The following is a 19891-nucleotide window of genomic DNA, read 5'->3' as shown; positions in this document are numbered from 1 at the left end:
ATAAATCTCTATGTTAATTAACCCTAATAACATTAAAGTATGTAGTAAAGAATTTACTCATGTTCGCTTTATAGTCATCTTCATCACCCTGCACGCGTCCACTTTTGGACATATCTCTCCCCCGGCTCTTTTCACCTGTCTCTGTTTTGTGCGGCATGGATTCAATTATTGATAACATGCTTCAGATCGTCAGTCCATTTAGTTGGTGGGTGTCCTCTCCTCCATAGTGCTTCTTGTCTCGGCCTCCACTCGACAATGCGTAATCTTTCCGCTCCATAAGTGAGTACATATAACATACACTAAAAGATTTTTCTTTTCATTTAAATACATAGTCTAATATACCACACGCTGTCCAGAATAATCATACGCGTGTAGCGGGTAGAAACTTCTCTGTGATTCCGACAGGGAATAAATCAACTTCAGGAATAGCAAATCTGGTCACGCGAGCTCATGGATTCACCCGCCATCCATTCCCGGGGAAAGTTTCTCCAAAGCCAAAGCATTCCCATCTCTACCTCGCATCCCTCTACATCCAAACCAACTCCGCAACATTATACCCAAATTTGGCTTTTTAATGACTAAACTCTAAAAGTTATTTTCCATGAAAGACGCTTTGTAGTACCCCAGTTAAATCAGGGCATCAATGTAGATATAGATATAGAGTAGAGCATCAAGATAAATTATTATTATATATTAGATATTAAAGTATTTTCGTACGATGAAAGTATTTAAGTACTAAAATGTTCTCTTATGATGTTACTCCATTGCTGAGGATCAGGATTTCCCCTAATGCAGTCAACTAGATTTGTCAATGACAGTTGAATGCTTGATTTGATCGGTTCGAGTCGGCGGTCGTCCCCTTGTTCTCCTTTCTGGAATATTTCCGGAGACAAATTCGCTGTATGAAGGTTGTAGAACATTTGTCTTAATATTAATGTGATCTAAAATAGAACCGTTTGTGTAATAAGCTGCCCAGAGTGCTCGGACCATTCTTCTTTAACACCAATGCATCTTATGACGCTCTTGTGATCGAAGAGTCAAGTTTCGGCACCACACAGAAATGTTGAGAAGACTAATGTTTTTAGTAGCCGCATTTGGGTTGCTTGGGAAATATATCTATCGTTCCATATCATTATTAAGCAACTCGTCTAACTCATGTAAGCGGTCTGTTAATTACAGAATGCGAAATCTTTGTCTTGTTTTTATCAATTTTTAGGCAGACTTTTAGGGTTTCAGCAGTGACTAAAGGTTTTTTTTTCAGCTACCGTTACTCCATTCTTCTTGGGACTTTCTCATGACAAATTTACCATATGGGTTGTGTATTAGCAGTAAAAACAAGAATTGTAGCCACTTACCAATCATGAACTTTTCTGTCTAGTTATCGTAAGGATCTCTTGATAACCTGGATGATGTGCGATAGGACATCTGATAATTTTACTGGTGGTTACGGGTAGAACATAAATTGAAGAACCGCGTGAGAAATTTAAAAAATACAAGCTCGCATTAATAGACGAAATACAATTAAGTAATTTCTCGTCAAATACTTGGAGTAAAAATTAATTCATATTTCACGCATAAATGTGTAGACATTATAGTATAGTAGCCGCGTGATAGTATAGTGTCTGTGTGACTGCTTTGATAATACAGAGAGTGCATTTGCTTGACTCAAAAATTTAAAGACATTAAACATGAAATTATAAATGGAATAAGGTCATATGTAACTAAAATTGTTACATGATAAAAATAAAATATTAACGTAAAGAACTAAACAACTTTTTCAAACATAGGTTAAAAAGATCAAGTGATGATGATGAATCCTTGTCAAACTTCAACTTTATTCAGATATATTTTCCAGGTTAGTTCAGGACTGATCTGGATCCAAGATCAGGTCTTTACATAACCTGCTTTACTAACCCTGGTCTCTTAACTGATTCAGATCCATTGATCTGGGTCTTCAGAAACCCGTATTTCCCATAACTGGTCCAGAGAAGGTATATAGTATGTACATAAAACTGTTAACTTTTTTGAATCTACCATAGAAGATTAAAATTTTTTTACCTCAACTAATGTTGCTATTGTATGTATTCCACCCAACTGGCATATTGCTTGTCTATGCCCTTCATCAAATGACAATTTCATAAGATGAGCCACTGTTTGTACAGGATGCTTATCACCGTCTGAAACAAGAAAATTAGAAACATTTAAAAAACTTCCATGATGTTGGAATATTATTTACCTTCTGATTTCTCGGCTGGCTGAAAATCCATATTATTTTTTACGGCTTCAATGTAAGCCCTACAATGTTCCAAAAGTTTGAGTATTCGACTTTCTCGCTTTCTTAATTTCTCATCTGGTTGAGAATGTACTAAATTATGTAGAGCCTGTGCAGCTTTCGTTCTAGTGTCACCATCTCGATCCGACTGCACTAATTGTACTAGGAGGGGAATACAACCTAAAATTCAGAAGAAATCTTTATTTAACAAATAGCATTTTTAAAATGTATAACAATACAGATTTATATTATTTATTCTTTCTTGTTATAGCCTTGTTTTTTTTTTCACATAAGGATAATTTATTAGTATGTTTAATATTTAAAATGAAAAAATTGTAGCAATATAAGGCACGTACTTGCACATGTGACAAACACATATGCTACACAACTCGTGTATTTGAGCCGAAGACATCAATCAGGACCTAATGTGCTACTCAGACACAAAGAAGTATGTTCGTATATAAATGATACAACTATCAACAAATACCACATCGCAGGGAACATATTTGTTTAAAGCATTCAATCTACACTCTGTATAAATAATGAATATAAATAGTGATCCTCATGTGTTCAATACACATGTGAGACTTTTTTTGAGGAGCGGTTAAATCATTTTGTGATGGAACCTGCATCATCTTTACAATTAATCTCGACATTGTATTGTTGAACACATGCCCAATATTTTGTTTCTGTACTATCTAAATGTAGATCCTAATCTAACTGATTGTGAATGCATTCCAAAATTTGACTTCGTTTTTTTACGGATTTATGATAAAATATTAGGGAGTAAATTTTTCACTGGTTATTTATTTAAAATTAATTTTATATTTACTAATAAAGAGTACTGTAAGCTTTTGAGTATAGACCAACTACAGACTTCATGCTATCTCTCCCATACCTTGCTCTGTTTGATCGATCCCAAACCTCTCTCGGTACATGTCTCGCGCTCAGAGCATTAGAAGTGAACACTGCTCCTAGTTAGTACAGCTCGAAGCTGTAAACTGATTTCAGATTCCAAACTGAAAAATTTTTTCAGAGAAAACAATTCAGCAATTTTATTATAGCACTTTATTTTACACATGTTTTGGTTTTTTTTTTATTTCAACACGGTTTTTAAAAATAAAAAACGTATTTCCCCAACTGGTTGGTTCTCTTTGTCTTCCACTTTTTTATAAGACTTTGTTTGCTTTTCATAACTATTGTGATGAAATTTTTCACTTCTTAGAGTGTTACGTTCCAAAAGAACGTCGGCCACTATCATGCTACAATATTCTTATAGGTCTAAGTCTTGGGCTATATATTATTAAAGCAATTAGTCTGCTGGCAAACCTGTCCACTGTAGCAAATTTTTCAACCAAGAGAGTTTCTTCCACTCTCTTTATTTCTTTCCTCCACTTTTACCGTAAAGAATAAGCCGAAGGAACTCATCTCTTGGTCCTTTGATTATATGTTTAAGATATTTTAGTTTAGGCCTCTTAATGATATTTAATACAGTTCGACGATAATACTATTCTTCGAAGAATTTTGTCGTTTATTGTTCTGCTGGCCCATGGTATTTTGAGTATTCTTCGATACAACCACATTTCAAATGAATCGATTTTAATCATAGTATCGACCAAAGTCAAAGTTTCACATTCATATGAAAGTATAGATCATACGTAGCATCTTGCAAACTTTTCACGGATTCGTAGGTTTAATTTTTCAATTTAACATCCGATTTAGATTTTTTTAACTTGTGATGTTTTGGTCGAACTTCTGCTGCATTCGTAATTTTTTGTGAAGTTGCTGTTCCATAAATGCCAGACTTTAATATTTTATGTGTGTAATTTGGCCATATTGACTCAGCTTGGATTATTTTGGTTTGTTTTCTCACCTCTGTTTCAATATTGACATTACTTGAGATTTCACTGCGCAATACTTATCTAGTTTGAATTCTGCTGAGGATTTTGATATGTCAATGTTTATAGTTTTCTAGCCATTTTACTCCTTCCAGTACGGATTAATAAATGAGCTACATCGAGAGTTTCACTTTGTGAATTTATACTATTGCATTTGAAAAATTTCTCTGTCATGGGGCTTCATCATGAATCCACTATACTTACAACGAAGCCATCCTGTTGATACCAGACATCTTCTAAACGCACATCTGGGAGATTCTGAATAGCTAGAATAATGTATTTTTGAAAAAAAAAATAAGATATTTTGCTAAATTCAGAACTCTCTTAATGAAAAATGGAGCAATTACATGGTCACCTATAATGCCGGTCCACACATTTAGTTTTTAAGGACGTTGGGTCCGATGTACAATACTTCGATGTTCATTTTCCTGAGACCAATACCGAGTTCTGGAAGGATTGTAATGCCCCGTACTGAAAATGACAATTCATCGGTGAAAAGGATATTTTTTATAAAATTATTATCTTCGTGAGATGTATTCATTGTAGCTTTACAAAACTCCATTCTACAAAATTGATCTCCGGGAAATAACTCTTGAGGTTTCAAATATTTAAAACTCTTAAAGCCTCTTATATTTTTTTAAAACTTTATTAACTGTGGTATGCAAGTCCTCCAATTTCTCGGCGACACTTCTCTTTATCTCTCCTTTCAATTTTGTGCTGTCTTTCCGGGGGCATCTCTTTTGTTTTGTGACATTTTTTACAATCTTATAAAATGTGTTTCAGAACTATTTACAATATTTGCAATTGTTTATCTACAAGGTATGGGTCCATTTTCAAAAGTATTAGCAAATAGATCTAGACATTCTGACAAAGAATTGATAATACCATTTAATTATTTGAACCTTTTCTGAAGAAGTGTAAATAAACATTTTAAAACTATGCTCTTCGTTACAGCTAACAGATTCTAAGGTGCCGATTATCGAGTTATCAATCGCATTGTAGGCTATCGCTTGTGGTGGGATATTGACATAGAAAGCGCAGTTGCCACACTTCTTCTTAAGGTGCCCTATTCATTACTGAAGGTTGGCTATAACTACAGCAAATTGCTCTCTATTTTGAGCTGTTCTTAGTATCGAATGTGTGTCCATGCCTGTCCAGTCTCTTACATTTTTCAGCCGGGAGCATTTTCTTCTTCCTGGACCTCTTCTTCCTTCCACTTTCCCTTCCATTATCAGTCGTAGGAAGTTGTATTTTTCTCCTTTGTAAATATGTCCTAAATAACTCGTTTTTCTGGTGTTTACAATATTTAGGAGTTCTCTCTTAGTCCCCATTCTTCTCAGCACCTCGTTGTTGGTCACGTGCTCTGTCCAAGCGATCTTTCACACATTGTCATTATGTCACACTTAGCTCAATGTATATTACTTACGTCCATCTGAAAGATTTACGTACTGTATGAAGTTTTCACTTGATACCCTTTACTTCTTTAATCCCTTTAATTTTCACAGTATTTTATTATTTCACGCATGATGATAATACATTTTAACAATATCTTGGTTGACAGGAAGTCAGTACAGTAGGGATTCTGGTTTGTACAAAAAATGTAAGTATGTGCGGGGTAATACTGTAATTTGGTTGCATTAGTAGGGATGGCATCTCTGTAGGTAAAATGTTCCGGAACATCTGTCATTTTTAATGATTATGACACTGATATGCCATCAAAACAATGGCCAGGTTTAATCAGTTATCCAAAAATGTGTTGATTTAAGTTTTACGTTTCAATAGTTGGAAGAGGGTAGTGAGATTTAAGACTGTATTATTGTTAATTATTTATTTATTTGAATGCTAAGACTTCTAAAACACGAAGTTTGAAGATATGTTCATCTGAGAACTAGAATTCAACCGATGACGATTTTTATTTAGTTAAATACAGCTCCATCTATAAATATATAGGAAAACGTGGGACAATCTTCTATGTTTTTATACTTCGTTTGATATAAGTTCTTTTGGCCACATATGCTAATTTTTTACGTTAACTTTTTGGAATTCAGCATAATAATTGAATTAATTGTATTTGTTTTAATAACATATAAGCTTTCAGTAGCCTTTTAATCCTGAAAAATTGTAACGTTTAGGCAAGGCGTTGACTTGTCGAGTAATTGAACAAATTTATTATTCTTTAACTTATACTTGTCCTACATGTTATCTTGTGTGTGTCAACATTATATAGAACATCCGAGAGCTGAGTTAGCAGAAGGAATTAAACGACGATTAAGTCATTACAATTTCCATTGGGACTTTCCTCGACTGATCTAGTTACTTGCTAGGCAGGCCATGATAGACGTTTTCGATTTCTATTAATTTTCGACTACAGTTTTTTTTTATTTTGATGTTTATATGAAGCAATAATACAATGGATAAGAAATATCTTTCCTTTTATTCGGTTAAGATTTAGTTTGTAACAAAATATACCAATAAAGAAACAACTAACCTGACTGACGCATGGCAAGACAACTTTCAGGACAAGAACTAAGAGCCAAGAGAGTTTCTCCCATATCTACGTGCTCTTGTCCTCCTAACATCGATAGGAGACTATGAACTACATCCATTTTTGCTTCTAACTGCTGGGAAGACCATTTATTTCTGTCAGGGCTACCAAGAACCCTATCTAAAGGCGCACCTCCTGAACTTGATGCAAAGCTCATTACACTTGTTACCTCCTAAAAAAAATTAAAATAAATAGAAATTATGAATGAAAAATGAAAATGAAAGATCCAGAAATGAAACATAAAGTTTAAGTAATAAAATATATGCTAGAAACGTTACCGATTTCATTAATATTTTTTTAAGGTTTTCCATACAATGTAGAAGGTCCTTAAAGAAAGAAAACTTAACTATTATCGGATATTCGGACATTCAATCAACGCTGTTATTTACGCGTTTGAGCGATGCAAATGTCGTAATTGGGATAAAGAGATTTTTGTATCAAAATGGGAGATTAGCAAAATAAAATATATTTGTTTTCAGTCATTATTTCAACAATTATTTAATTTATACCACTTTGTGCATCAGCTTCTGGAATTGCTTTGTTCTTTATTTCTATACTGGGCGATATTTTGCGACATTTTGTAAAGATGATATGTTGTGATTTAGGTTCACTGATCTTTATGTGCCATCTCTTTGTTCACTTTTCAATGTCCCTAACATGCCTTTGAAGATATTCGGTAGCTGTTGCAGGATTATTATCTGTGATTAAAGTCGTTACATTTTTGTTTGTTAGTACGTCGTGCATCAAATATAATAGGACCCAGAAAACGACGCTGAGGAACTCCAGATCGTATAAGGTAGATTTTTGATGTTTCTGATTCATACTTAACATGGTAGTTAGTATCTTCCTTCTAAATATGATTTTAGTAAAGTAAACATTCACTCCGGTACATTCATTTTTATTTTGAAGAGTAACCCTTCATGCCAGACTTTATCAAAAGCCTGACACGTCAAGAAGGAGTGCAGAGCAGTATATTTTTTTTTCAAAAGTTTTATTCACTATATCAACGACTCTATGTACTTGTTCTAATAGAGCGATAAGAGGTATTTGGGACAATTTTGAGCCTTGTGAGGTACATGAAAGTTGTGTTATCATAACTATTCCTTTATCTGGTAACTCTTTTAAGATATTTCCTATTGTAAGCTCATAACCTGGAGCTTTTTTGGTTTTTAATCTATATTTAATAGCACTTTATCTTTTTGATACTGGTTTAATTTGCCCACCTGGCTATTGGATTGTTGCTATACTTTAGTAAATAGCTTCATCTTCTTTAGCACTTATAAGAGGGTAGAAGTTGAAAAATTTCTTAAAAATAATTTCCAAATATCTCTGCTTTTTCTTGATGTGTTCTCGTCCATGAGCTATCTGAGTTTCTTAATACACGAAGCGCATAATGAAGTTGAACGAAATCGATGATATCGAAATCAACAGCGTACAAATTTCATTGTCCACATTGCAAAACATTAAATTAAGGTTAAAGCTAAGGCCACTGGATTCTGTTGTGTCAGTTGTTAAGTCAAATTTTTGACTCATATAGGCTAAGACAAAACAACATGTGTCTGGTCAGTTGGTGTATTATAAAGAAGACGCTTAGAAACACATTTAAAAGTGAAGTATGAATTGTAAAAAATATCTTCATAACTATGGTACATTTTAGCAATTATCTTTACATGCTTCTGAGCAATGCACAAGAACGTTTAAAATTTACTATGCTCTTGGTTATACCACTATTGGTAAGGTACTATATTAAATAAGAAAAGTTATAAAAGAAAAAAAAAACAGAAGCAAAAGTCGAAGAAATAAACACCTAACAACATATAAAATTGGAGAAATAATTTTTAAAACTAGTTTTTTGGTTTTTAATAATTTAGCATTTCTATAAACAAGTATTATAAATATAAATTTGTTTCTAACCTTTATAATTAAACTAACTCACCATTGCCATTTGATTGGCGATATTCTTTCTGGAATTGTGAGCATCCGCTTTGACTCCTAAACTGGAGGGTTCAGAGTTCCACATGGTTCTTTCTACAGGCCAGGTACCGTGATATAAAGCACCCATTCTGTTTGTATCGGGAGCAGGTTCACTACTAACTGATAATTTAGTACTACTTCTAGTGGCTCCCCCATATTCATCTTCACTGCATGTTGTATCCCCTTCAATACTGCTTGCAACTCCATGGTCGTACTAAAATATATTAAATAATAAATTTATGTTTACTAATAATTTATACATTAAATCCAAAAATAAGTAAACACACAATTTAATAATATTAACTACAGGAACATTTAGTAAGTGGACTACATATTTCAAAATATGTATAACAATTTCAAGGGGTGTGGTGCAAGAATTTTCTATTAAAAAATAGTTTGTGTAAGTTGGTAAACATTATGGTCGTGTTTTGTTAAATTTATTTATTTCTATACATAAGTTATCTGTAGTCTCTTATTTATAAAACTTATAAGAATTAGAAATCAATAGTTTTCAGTGTATTGTATAGAATGATGCTTTTCTGATGATTACAGTATTATTATTTCTGATTCTCATTACACTATTATCATATTCAACGAGACTTGGTTGACGTGTAACTATTCCAATGAAGAGCTGCAGTTGCTTGACCTGAACATATATAGAACTGATCACTCCAGTGAAACCAGTTCATTTTCAAGAGGTGATGGAGTCCTTATTGCAGTTCATAAGAGCTTTAGCAGTAGATCTTTAACGGTTAACTAGACAATCGAATAACTTTTTGTCTTGGTGACTCAAGGTGCAAATCAGTTTATTATAAGAACAGCATATTTTCCAACAAAGTTTACATTTGAGAAATATTCCATATTTCGTGACACCTTAGAACAAATAGCTAAAGTTTATCCAAATGCACACTATTATCTGGCTGATGACTTCAATTTACCAAACTGTGAATGGTTTTCAAATGACATGTGCTCTACAGTCTGTCCCAAACCCTTCTTTCAGGGCGTCACTAATTTTGACGTCATATAGGATTTTAAGAATGTCGAGAATTATTGTATGACATTTTAGTTAAATTTGACAGTTGCAGGATCGTAATCCCTCTTTTTCTAATTGAAAATAATTTAATAATTTTAATATTAGTCTTTGTTCTTTCTCGATATATCTCGGCATATTTAAAATATTTTTATGACAATAAATACAAAATTAAATTTTCACTATAAAATGTCTGATAATACTAACCTGGAATGACAATTATCATTTTATCAGTTGACATTGTGAAAGTACTGTCACGATCGAGACAATCTGCGTCAAATTATATTTATATGCATCATTGATTGGATATCTATTTAGCGTATTCTAAACTTCAACCAATTATACATCCGTAAGTAGAATTAGCTTTACGATAAATAATTGTCTAAGTTCTATGTATAATAATCACAGACTCACGTTTTTTTCTGTCACTTCTCGCTTAATGTGTTAGAGAGAATTCGATCAACTATGACGCACTGAAAGAAGGGTTTGGGACGAACTATACATCAATTCATTTACCAGCTGCCACAGCATCTGAAGGTGAAGCCCTGCAGGTTGTGTGTGGTATGTGTGCATACCACAATTTGTTTCAGTCCAACACTATTGTAAATTCCACTGGTAATATTCTCGATCTGGTGCTGGTTGATGTAACTGTGTCCAGGGCAGATGAAGCTCTTTCGAGTCAAGTTTAAAGATGGCCAGAAGGTGCCACAATAATAGTGGTTTGGTTAGTGATGGTTTCTATTGGGACTTTAAGTCGGCTGACTATGTGAAAATAACTGATTTTTTATCACAGTTCTGCTGGGATAATTTATTTTTAGGAAAACCACTGAATCAAATTGTGAATATTTTGTATGATATTGTTTACTTAGCTATAGAATTATTTATCCCTCTAAAAAGGTATTCAAAACGTAGATTCTCTTCTTGGTTCTCTCCAAAGTTGAAGGACCTGATAGTTGAGAAAAAGAATTCTTACAAAAAATATTTTTTATCTAAATCACTTCTGGATTATCGCACTTTTTCTCAGCTGAGGGTCAACTGTAAATTGTTAAAAGCTGAAGGCTACAAAAATTATATTTATTTAACAGAATTATCACTAGGAAATAATTTGAAGGGATTTTGGTAGTTTGTGAATTCGCAGAGGGGAAAGCCTTCCTTTGCCCGCTGTGTTAAGTTATGTTAGTGTTGATTCCAGTCACGGACCAGATATTGTAAATCTTTTTGCAGAATATTTCTCTACAGTCTATTCCACTCAAATATGTGACATACCTAGTGATTCATCTTCACTTGGTCTTACTAACTTGATTGGTTTCAACATAACTATTTCTGATATTTATTTAAATTATCAGAACTGGATGTGAATAAGGGTCCTGGTCCTGATGGATTGCCTCCCAGCTTTCTCAAGAATTGTTGTTTTATATTATCCAGACCTCTTTTTCACATTTTTAAACTATCTTTAAATAAAAGTGAATTTCCAGAATGCTGGAAAAATAGTTTTTTAACACCTATTTTTAAAGCGGGAGATAATTCATTGGAGAATAATTATAGGCCCATTAGTATAATTAGTGTAATACCAAAGATATTTGAATGATTTGTGAATGAAGTGACTACCTTAAAGCTTCACTTGAAAAACATCTAGTAGACCAATAATTTGGATTTCGGATAGCTTCCTCTTTATTCTAAGTTGCCGCAGCTGTTTTTATACACCAACATCTGTTCTAGATATCGCTAGCAAAGGCACGAATGCCAAATCAGCGCTTTCAACCGTCCATTCCAGAAAAAATATCGCGAGTAAAGCATTAAAAGAACGCCAGGTAAAAAATGTTTCGCTTCGTGAATTATAGGACCGTAATTACAGTCACTTAACAGTACTATTACCAGTGTACTACTAAGTTCATAACATACTAGGTTTTATATTAGTGCACTAACACTCGGCCTTTTGTCATTGTTTTATTGTTGATACATAGACGGTGTCTTAATTTTTTAAGTTAATTTAAACTACTCTGATGGAGGGCAATAGTGCAACTCACGTAGGGATCGTTGTGTATTCCTTTTTCTTCAGTAAATTTATAACTTCACCATAAAATGTTTTGTCAAAAACGTACGCATATCGAATAAAGATGATAATGTGCATCCTACAGTTTTTTTTTTTGAAAAAAAATAACTATTTCATTTTTAATGTACATATAATTAAAAATCATTAGATTTAAAATTTATTTATTAACGTTTTTAAACTATCCTAATCCAGCAGAAAACTTTTTTCTTTAGCCTTCAGAGAGCTGATGTGAAATGCAAAAATGGGAAGTGATAAATTTAAAACGAGAAAATCCTTTTTCGTTGTTACTGCTTAATGTACCTTTCAGAGGAAATAATTATCAAAAATGCATGAAAAGGGGATATTTTCAGTTAGAAATTCAAGAATAATGGCAAGCCTAGAAAGGCAAATGCAAATTAAAGCTGTTTTATTACGAATGGAGTTAGCCATAGTAATGAAGATGTGAATATTTTACCAGGAATCCGTATATTATAGTCAGGGAGTCAAATGATGTTTTTCTGAAACATTTTGGACATAAACTCATAAAACAATTTAGTGTAACGCAAGGAAAATGGGACACATTAGGTCTACAATATTTGTTAAGGTTTATGACATTTTTTATAAATATTGATTTTCATGAATAAAATTAAAACTGTTAAAGAAAAAAAAACCAGCTAACAAAAAACGAGATCTTCTTAAGAAAATTGTTCAAATGGCTATTTTTTTCCAAAGTGTAACACATTCAATAGTTAGTGCTATCGTAGAATGTCTGTATTCGCGTGAGTATACTTTTTATGAGATCAGCAATAAAACTTCTGAGAACCTTTCGAGAAGCTATTTGACAAAGTGCCATATGAGAAACTAATCGATATCTACGAGATCTTCATAGTCGGAAAAGGAGTTAGACAGGGTTGCGTACTGTCACCAGCATTATTTAACATCTAACTTAACATCTATATTAATAATGATCGTTATTGAAAACAGCAACATAAACGCCCAAATTACAATAAACGATACACCGTTAGAAAGAGTGGAGAAAATATGCTATTTGGGCTGCAATATTAAGGATACCTGCTATCCTAGCTACGAAATAAAAACTCATATTGAAAAAGTCAGAAACTTTTTTAATGGTCTTGGGAAGATTCTCTGCAACTTATCTTTAGGTATCAATATACGCATTAGAATTCTTAGTTACGTCTTTAGTATCCTCCTTTATGGAGTAGAAAGCTGGAGTCTTACAGAAGATACCATAAAACGATTGGAGGCATTTGAAATATAGGGCTACCGATGTATGAAAAACCTCGATTTCAACCTTCTCAAAGTAGATCAAAACAGTCGTTTTAATCTGGGGCCAAGCATTGTCAGGTATTAAAAAAATATCTCCAATGATTGAAAAGAAAAGCACGATGATATGAAGCAAGAAGAAGTCAGGGGACGTCTCTTCGATGGCGAATTACGTGAACTTCAAATCCAAGCTTACTGTAGAGAAAAGACGTTAAAATGACTAGACGATTACATTTATTTTCAATTCAAGATCCACCCTTGATATACCCGTGTTTCGAAGTATTCATCTCTCATCAGGAGCACTTCTAGTAGCTTGAACTGAAATAAAATGCTCTCAACTATATAGGCGTTATAGTAACATAACATGCCTGAGTAATATTTCGAAACAAGTGTAGCGCAATGGTTTTTTTCTACAGGTATTGGCCTATTTTCAAAAGCTGTAATAAATAAATTAATAGTTTCTTGTACAGAATGGCCCCCAAAGTACCATCTTATTATTAGTACTCTTTCTGCAGTTTGTAAACAGTCGGCATATGATATATCTTGGAGCTCTAATTAACAACACAGGCAGTTGTGAACCCGAAACTCGAAGACGCATTCAACTAGGAAGAGCAGCAATGATGGTGGTCCAAGGAAGGCCTCAGAGTCAACGCCAACGCGGCAGATGTGCACAGCGATAGGCAGATATCATGAAAAGCTTCTCAACAAGCAGTATACTGAGACAGTGCATGTAACAGATGACCACGACTAGTGAAGAAGTACCATGGATCAGACTATTCGAGCAGCTGAAGCTCAATGATGAACCACAACACATCTGCCAAGATGTTAATGACATGATGATAATGAGCTTCTTCTGAAATAAATGAGAAATCTTGTTTTAAAAAGTGTAATTGAATCGGAAACAATCAGGTTTATCGTTCACTTTGATGGGCGTTCATGCATAATGTGAAGGGGAGACTAGGGGGAAATATGATTGTGACCTCTGTCTATTAACTAAAAACATAATGTTAGTATTTTCGTTAGATATCTTGATAATTTTATAATAGTAACCATAATTTTTTTCCGAATATGTATTAACGAAATTAGGGTCGTAACTGATTATATGCAATACAAAAATACAGGCAGAAATACCTTCTCAGGTAAATACCTACCCACGAGACAAATGGAAAAGAGTAAAGACACGACCCCGACTGTAGGGTTACACGTGGTGTACAGACGGGTCTAAAACTGCAAAACGATCGGGTGCAGTAATTTATATTACATTTACATCGAGAATGTAAAGGTGTGAGAATGCCAAAAAGAATTAGATATATTGGCGGAGTATAATACTGTATCTCGGAAGCAAACTGTCCTAAGTCCAATTTATCGATTTTACAGGAGAACGAATTAACGGTTTTCGGTGAATATTTGGAATTATTACAGATATAAATAAATAATGAATAACCAGTTTTTTCTAAGCAGTTAATAGTACAGGTAGAGTATTATAATCCACTAATTTCAAATTTTTTCAATATTCTAATTTTACAAAAAAAAATGGAATTAGGACAGTATGCTTCTAAGTTGTATTTTTTTTCCCGAAAACATTTTTATAATAAGTCACCTGTCCTTATTGACAATAAGTAAAACGAATATAGATATACTAATTTCAATTTGTTAAGATTAAACAAAGTTAAAACAGAAAGTAAAATAAACATGAACTAAAAATTTTAAAGTACGTATTAGCTTAAATGAATTTTATTGATCAGCATCTCCTTCTGGATAATCGTTCCGATTTAGAGCATGTGGTAAGCTTCGATAGTATTCGTGAAACTCCGATGGTACAAAAGGCAATAAATCCATGAGGTCATTATATTTTGCTGTTGAAATAGGCACTAGCCTTTGATTTATTTGGTCCAGATCCATCGGTAAGGTAAGTTCGGTTCTTGTGTTTCTTCTCAAATCTACTTTCTCGAAATTCGTTGCTTGAAATGATGTTTTGTAGTACAGTATTCCTAACTGGTCTTTTCTATACTGCAAGTGAACTACTTTAGACAATAGGAACGGCTGTTTATTACGATTAATTTTTCGAGCAACGAAAGAGGCAGCATTTGAAGAACCCCTTGCAACGGTATACATTGGATCAAAAGATTTAAAGTCGGCCAATTCTAAGTTTATTACTTTAAATTTTGAGGAACAGTGACGGATAAGTTGCTGCCAATCCCACGGAGTTAAAACTGTCATTGTAGGGGATTTTTTTCGCTGTTTTTCTATTTGTGCATGAACGGTGTCAGCTTCCATGTGACTATGTCCTTTTAAAAGAAATTTTTGATCAATGGTTTTAAGCTGTGGATATTTGTTTAGAATAAAATAGAAGCCCATTACGATGCTGCTGTACTCATTTTGGCCAAGGCAATTATCAGACCAAAGCGTTACGTGCTCTATATTAGATCCAGGTAAGTTTAGATCTGCCCATTTTACCAAAGCTGATGCCAACTCATTCCCACCTCTCTTACCTTTTGATTCGTTCCACATCATACACCAGGCTGAATTATTTGAGAAATCAAAAATTGTATAATTTAAAGTCCAAAGCTTTCTTTTATAAAAAGTAAGCGAATTGGTCAACAACGGTGTAGGTAAACATTTTTGAAGATCTGCTGTAAGTACCTTATGTTTGCAATTTTCTTTAGTTTCATTTGTGTCTGAGGATTTGAGATTATACCTACGTTCTGCATCTTCCAGATGTAAATTTCTTTCATTGTTTATACGTTCTGCATCAGTGTCGTGTACTGGTGGTTTAAACCTGGTGGTAGTGGTGGGCACTTCTGGTGGTTTAAAAGTGAGATTAAATTTTTTATTAAAAATATCCCTATACAACCATAGTTTTGCTACATCGTCTAAATGAACGTGTTGTTCAAAGCAATATTCTTTATAGAGCGTATACATTTGCTGCACTGACAACTGAGGACCTAAATATGCTGTCTTTGATCTTTCTCGATTGTAGTGGCTTTCATATTTAGGAAATGAGGAAATATGTGATACAACGGAATCGATTACATGCTGCTGAGTTGTATTACTAGGTGTATGCTTACCTCTCTTGTCAGCCATAACTATGCCTCCTTCTTGGCGCTTTGCTAAAGCAGTCTTCACTACTGACTGCGATATGCTCAATTAATTCACAAACATGCACTTACACACTACAATTTTTACACCATCTACTGTTAAAGTATATACCAAGGTGTTTTTTCTTGCTTTTGATTCGTCTCCTAATCGCAATCTTTGTCTAGCTGTAGGCTTTGTTTCTATACAGGATAAAATGAACTGCCTTTTTACATTATAATCTTTTTCGTCATTCCAATAATAATTAAAAATCTCATCTCTCTTTTTTTCAGTTATTTTGAAATAACATTTCATACGACACGAACAAGCAGCTTTTTTCTTTCTTTCAGGCATCTCTTTTCCGCTTTTACTGAGATAGGATCTACCTGCAGCATACTCCCGTTTTCGCTTATTTACAATCCACTCGGAAACATGCCTTAAACGTTTCTTTCCAACTTGTTTTGTAACAGATTTTCTGGAAACTTTTCTTTTATTAACTTACTTATTTTCTACAAGAACGTCTGGTTGTTCAACGTTATCTTCTGAATCATAATCAACATCATTAATAGGATTATAATCTTTATCTGCTATAGAATCATCAGAGTCGCTCAACAAAAGGTCATTTTCTAAGAGAGAAAACTGTTTTTCATACGTCTTCATTTTGGATGACATAGTATTTACATCTTGACCGATCTCAGTTACTTGCGAGGTACTAGGTTGGTTTTCTTTTGGCGTATCTGAAAAAAAAAATATATTAACCATAAAAATATATTTCTAAATCAATTTTATATGAAGAAAATTTTTTTTAATTCCTTATTTTATCCTAAGAACTATAATATTAGTAAACGAATTACTTACCATCCATTATGGAGTCAAGCGCTAAAGATAATAAACGATGTCCTCGGCCACTCATATTTACAAATTATAAAAACTATTCACGAAATTATAAAAACTATTCTCGTCAATAACTACAAATTTTCAGAGTTTTTAAGATATAACCAAAAACAATAACCACGTGTTTTTCACTCAAAGCGCAACGAAACAATGAACGGAATTTAATGTTTGATTATGAGAGCCACGTTAATGTTCGGGGCTGTTCGTTTTACACGGACTTAAACTACTACTGTCGGTTTACATAGATAGAGAAATACTGTCCTAAGTCCAACTTAAGATTATATGCCTCTAAGGAGGTAGGGACTAAAGACGATGTTATTTTAACTATTTTCTTTTTATATTTAAAATGGACTCAGTATTATATACCACTAAATAGATTGTAAAAATGTAAACAAACCTACATAAATAAGTCCAATACGTAAAAATTGGACTTAGTACAGTATGCTTCCGACATACAGAATAGTGTCATACTGCTATGGGCTCAGAACATTAGGGAATACATGGCAACGACTGAGCTGATGAACTGGCTAAAAATGGATCACCTACAAATTACTCCTGCCAAGTGTGCCAAAGGGCCATGTCTGCGGCTGGATGAGAGTCTGGATGCGAATACATCATAAGTAACATCATAAATACAATTGAAAAAATAAAGCCGGTCCACCATATTGTAAAATGAATATTGGGCGGATATGTGTTAATAGTACTGGGGAAAGAAGTGCTTTCAAAAAGTGTTTCAAAATAAAAATATATATCTTTAGTCGAAATAATAAATTGCTGGCGAATATTTGTCGACTGAATCAAGAAAATAATTGTTTCTCAAATGTTCAATTATTTTACGTAGTATGTTGACGTGTAGACAAACTATCCAGTTAATTCTCGCGCCTGGCAACACAACAAAAAATATAGTATGTCACAAGGTTCTTCAATGAAAATCGACACGAGTGTAACACATTCAGCAGAAACAGTTCTTACTTTGTTGCCACGTGAATTAGCTCATTTTTGAACTTTTATTAAACTTAATTAATTCGATCTTAATATAAAAAGTTAGCATAACTCAGGTAATAATAGTTTAACAGAATATTAATTATAGGCATCTAGGTGGTACGAAGTTCGCTGGGTTAGCTAGTAACAGATTTAAAAGGTTATTACCTAAACCATTGAAAGCAATACAAAAAGGAAAACGATTACAAAAAATGAAATAAGCTATTTAAATACTTAAATGTGCTACATACATTTGGTGATGTTGCGTTATGTCGTCCTAGAAGTAGTGATTCCATTGTGTAATCTAGAGGTTCAGAAGATCCATCATTCTGAAAAAAAAGTATATGTTAGTTTAGATTATTTAACAGGTTATACATGTGTAATATATTGGTATACAACTAAGGGGGCATACATTAACAATTATGAATTTTACGAAATTATAACATTAAACTGCCGGCTTCAATAGCTGGTAAGTACTACTTGACAGTAAATTATTGATGTATTCGACAGTTACTTGATGGGAGTTCATTTGATTTAACAATAAAACACTGAAAAGTTTTGTTTTCTACATTTTCACAAAATTTATTATAATTTATTTCTGCAAAGTGTCTTTTCAATAAGTTGAGAAGGGAGAACTGTTTGTCTTAAGTTGGTCATTCAGAATTATATCTGTATTTTTTAATTTATTATTTTCATAAAATCTAATAAAGATAGCTTATGGCCTTTATTTTGAATATGAGGAATTTGAAACAGGTCAATTAAAAGTCACTTTTTATTATTGAAAGTCCTTGTGGTCTGCTATACGTTTTTGAAAGTTTCTATCAGTTTGTCCGTTTTTGGGCATTCACCACATGTAAATTTGTATACCTCACTGTGTAAGTGCTTTTTCTTTTGGCTCTTGTCGTTCTTAATATATTTGCTAAGTTGTTATTTGTCCTGAAAGCTGATGTTATTCCTTTCTTTTTCATGTGATGTGTGATGTATTATTCAGGTAACAAGTGTTGCTATCTTAGTTTCAAAAAAGGTCAACTACTCTGTAATAAGTTTTACTCATTATTCTGATAGGATCTTATCATTATAACTTCAGTCTAAGAAAGTTATAGTAAATTTTATTCAAGTTTATACTCTGATGGCAGATAAAGACGAAGACGAAATTAAAACTATTTTACCATGATTTGGAACAAGTCTTAAAGTCAATGAAGAAACATCACACTACAATAGTAATGGGCGACTTCAATGCCAAAGTTGGCCAAGGAAGAGTGGATAGATAGATATGTGGGTGAATATGGTCTAGGAAAAATGCACGTGGTGACCTTTTAATACAATTCTGCGCGATGGAAGAATTTGTAATAGCTAATACACTTTTTAAACTACCAAAAAGAAGATTTTATACATGGAAATCTCTCGAGATACAACGAATAGAAGAATCCGAAATCAAATTGACTTTGTCCTCATGAAAATAAATGAATAAAAAGAAAAAATTTCGTAATTACAAACTTTCTGTCAGAACTACCCTGCAGCATAGGAAGACGTAATACCGCGTGGCTACGCAATCTCCGTGAATGGTTTGAATGCAGTTCAATTGAACTATTCTGGCGCGTAACCAACAAAATTATAATTACCAGAATGATTTCCAGTCTCCGATAGGAGTGGAATTGAAGAAGAGTGTTGCTGGTATCCGTTTTCATTTATACATTGCGCTGAACTTGTTACGATTTGCATTGAAATATGGTTATAACTTTTTATATACCATGTATAACACAAAATAACTTAGTATTCTTCTAACGAGGAAGTGAAGTGGATTATTTAAAATAAAATAAGGGTGTTTCATTAAAAAAAAAAACGTATTTTTGATGCGGTACAATGTTATGGAAGACCCTGTATATTTGTAACTAATAATTGTATC

General features: G+C 33.3%; 1 protein-coding gene across 3 annotated transcripts in view; it reads right to left on the bottom strand.

The window, feature by feature from the left end:
* Positions 1 to 19891, bottom strand: part of LOC140443741 (uncharacterized) — a 242234-nt gene that overhangs the window by 101855 nt on the left and 120488 nt on the right. For all 3 annotated transcript variants that reach the window (XM_072535150.1, XM_072535151.1, XM_072535152.1), the window contains 5 exons: positions 18237 to 18314; positions 8652 to 8903; positions 6659 to 6887; positions 2237 to 2452; positions 2059 to 2177 (listed from right to left, as the gene is read on the bottom strand). In XM_072535150.1, the coding sequence (XP_072391251.1) occupies positions 2059 to 2177; positions 2237 to 2452; positions 6659 to 6887; positions 8652 to 8903; positions 18237 to 18314 (894 nt within the window). The remainder of the gene's footprint in view (positions 1 to 2058; positions 2178 to 2236; positions 2453 to 6658; positions 6888 to 8651; positions 8904 to 18236; positions 18315 to 19891) is intronic.

Source organism: Diabrotica undecimpunctata, chromosome 6 (assembly GCF_040954645.1).
Source record: "Diabrotica undecimpunctata isolate CICGRU chromosome 6, icDiaUnde3, whole genome shotgun sequence".
Classification (NCBI taxonomy): Eukaryota; Metazoa; Arthropoda; class Insecta; order Coleoptera; family Chrysomelidae; genus Diabrotica; species Diabrotica undecimpunctata.
This window is presented reverse-complemented; position numbering and strand designations above follow the sequence as displayed.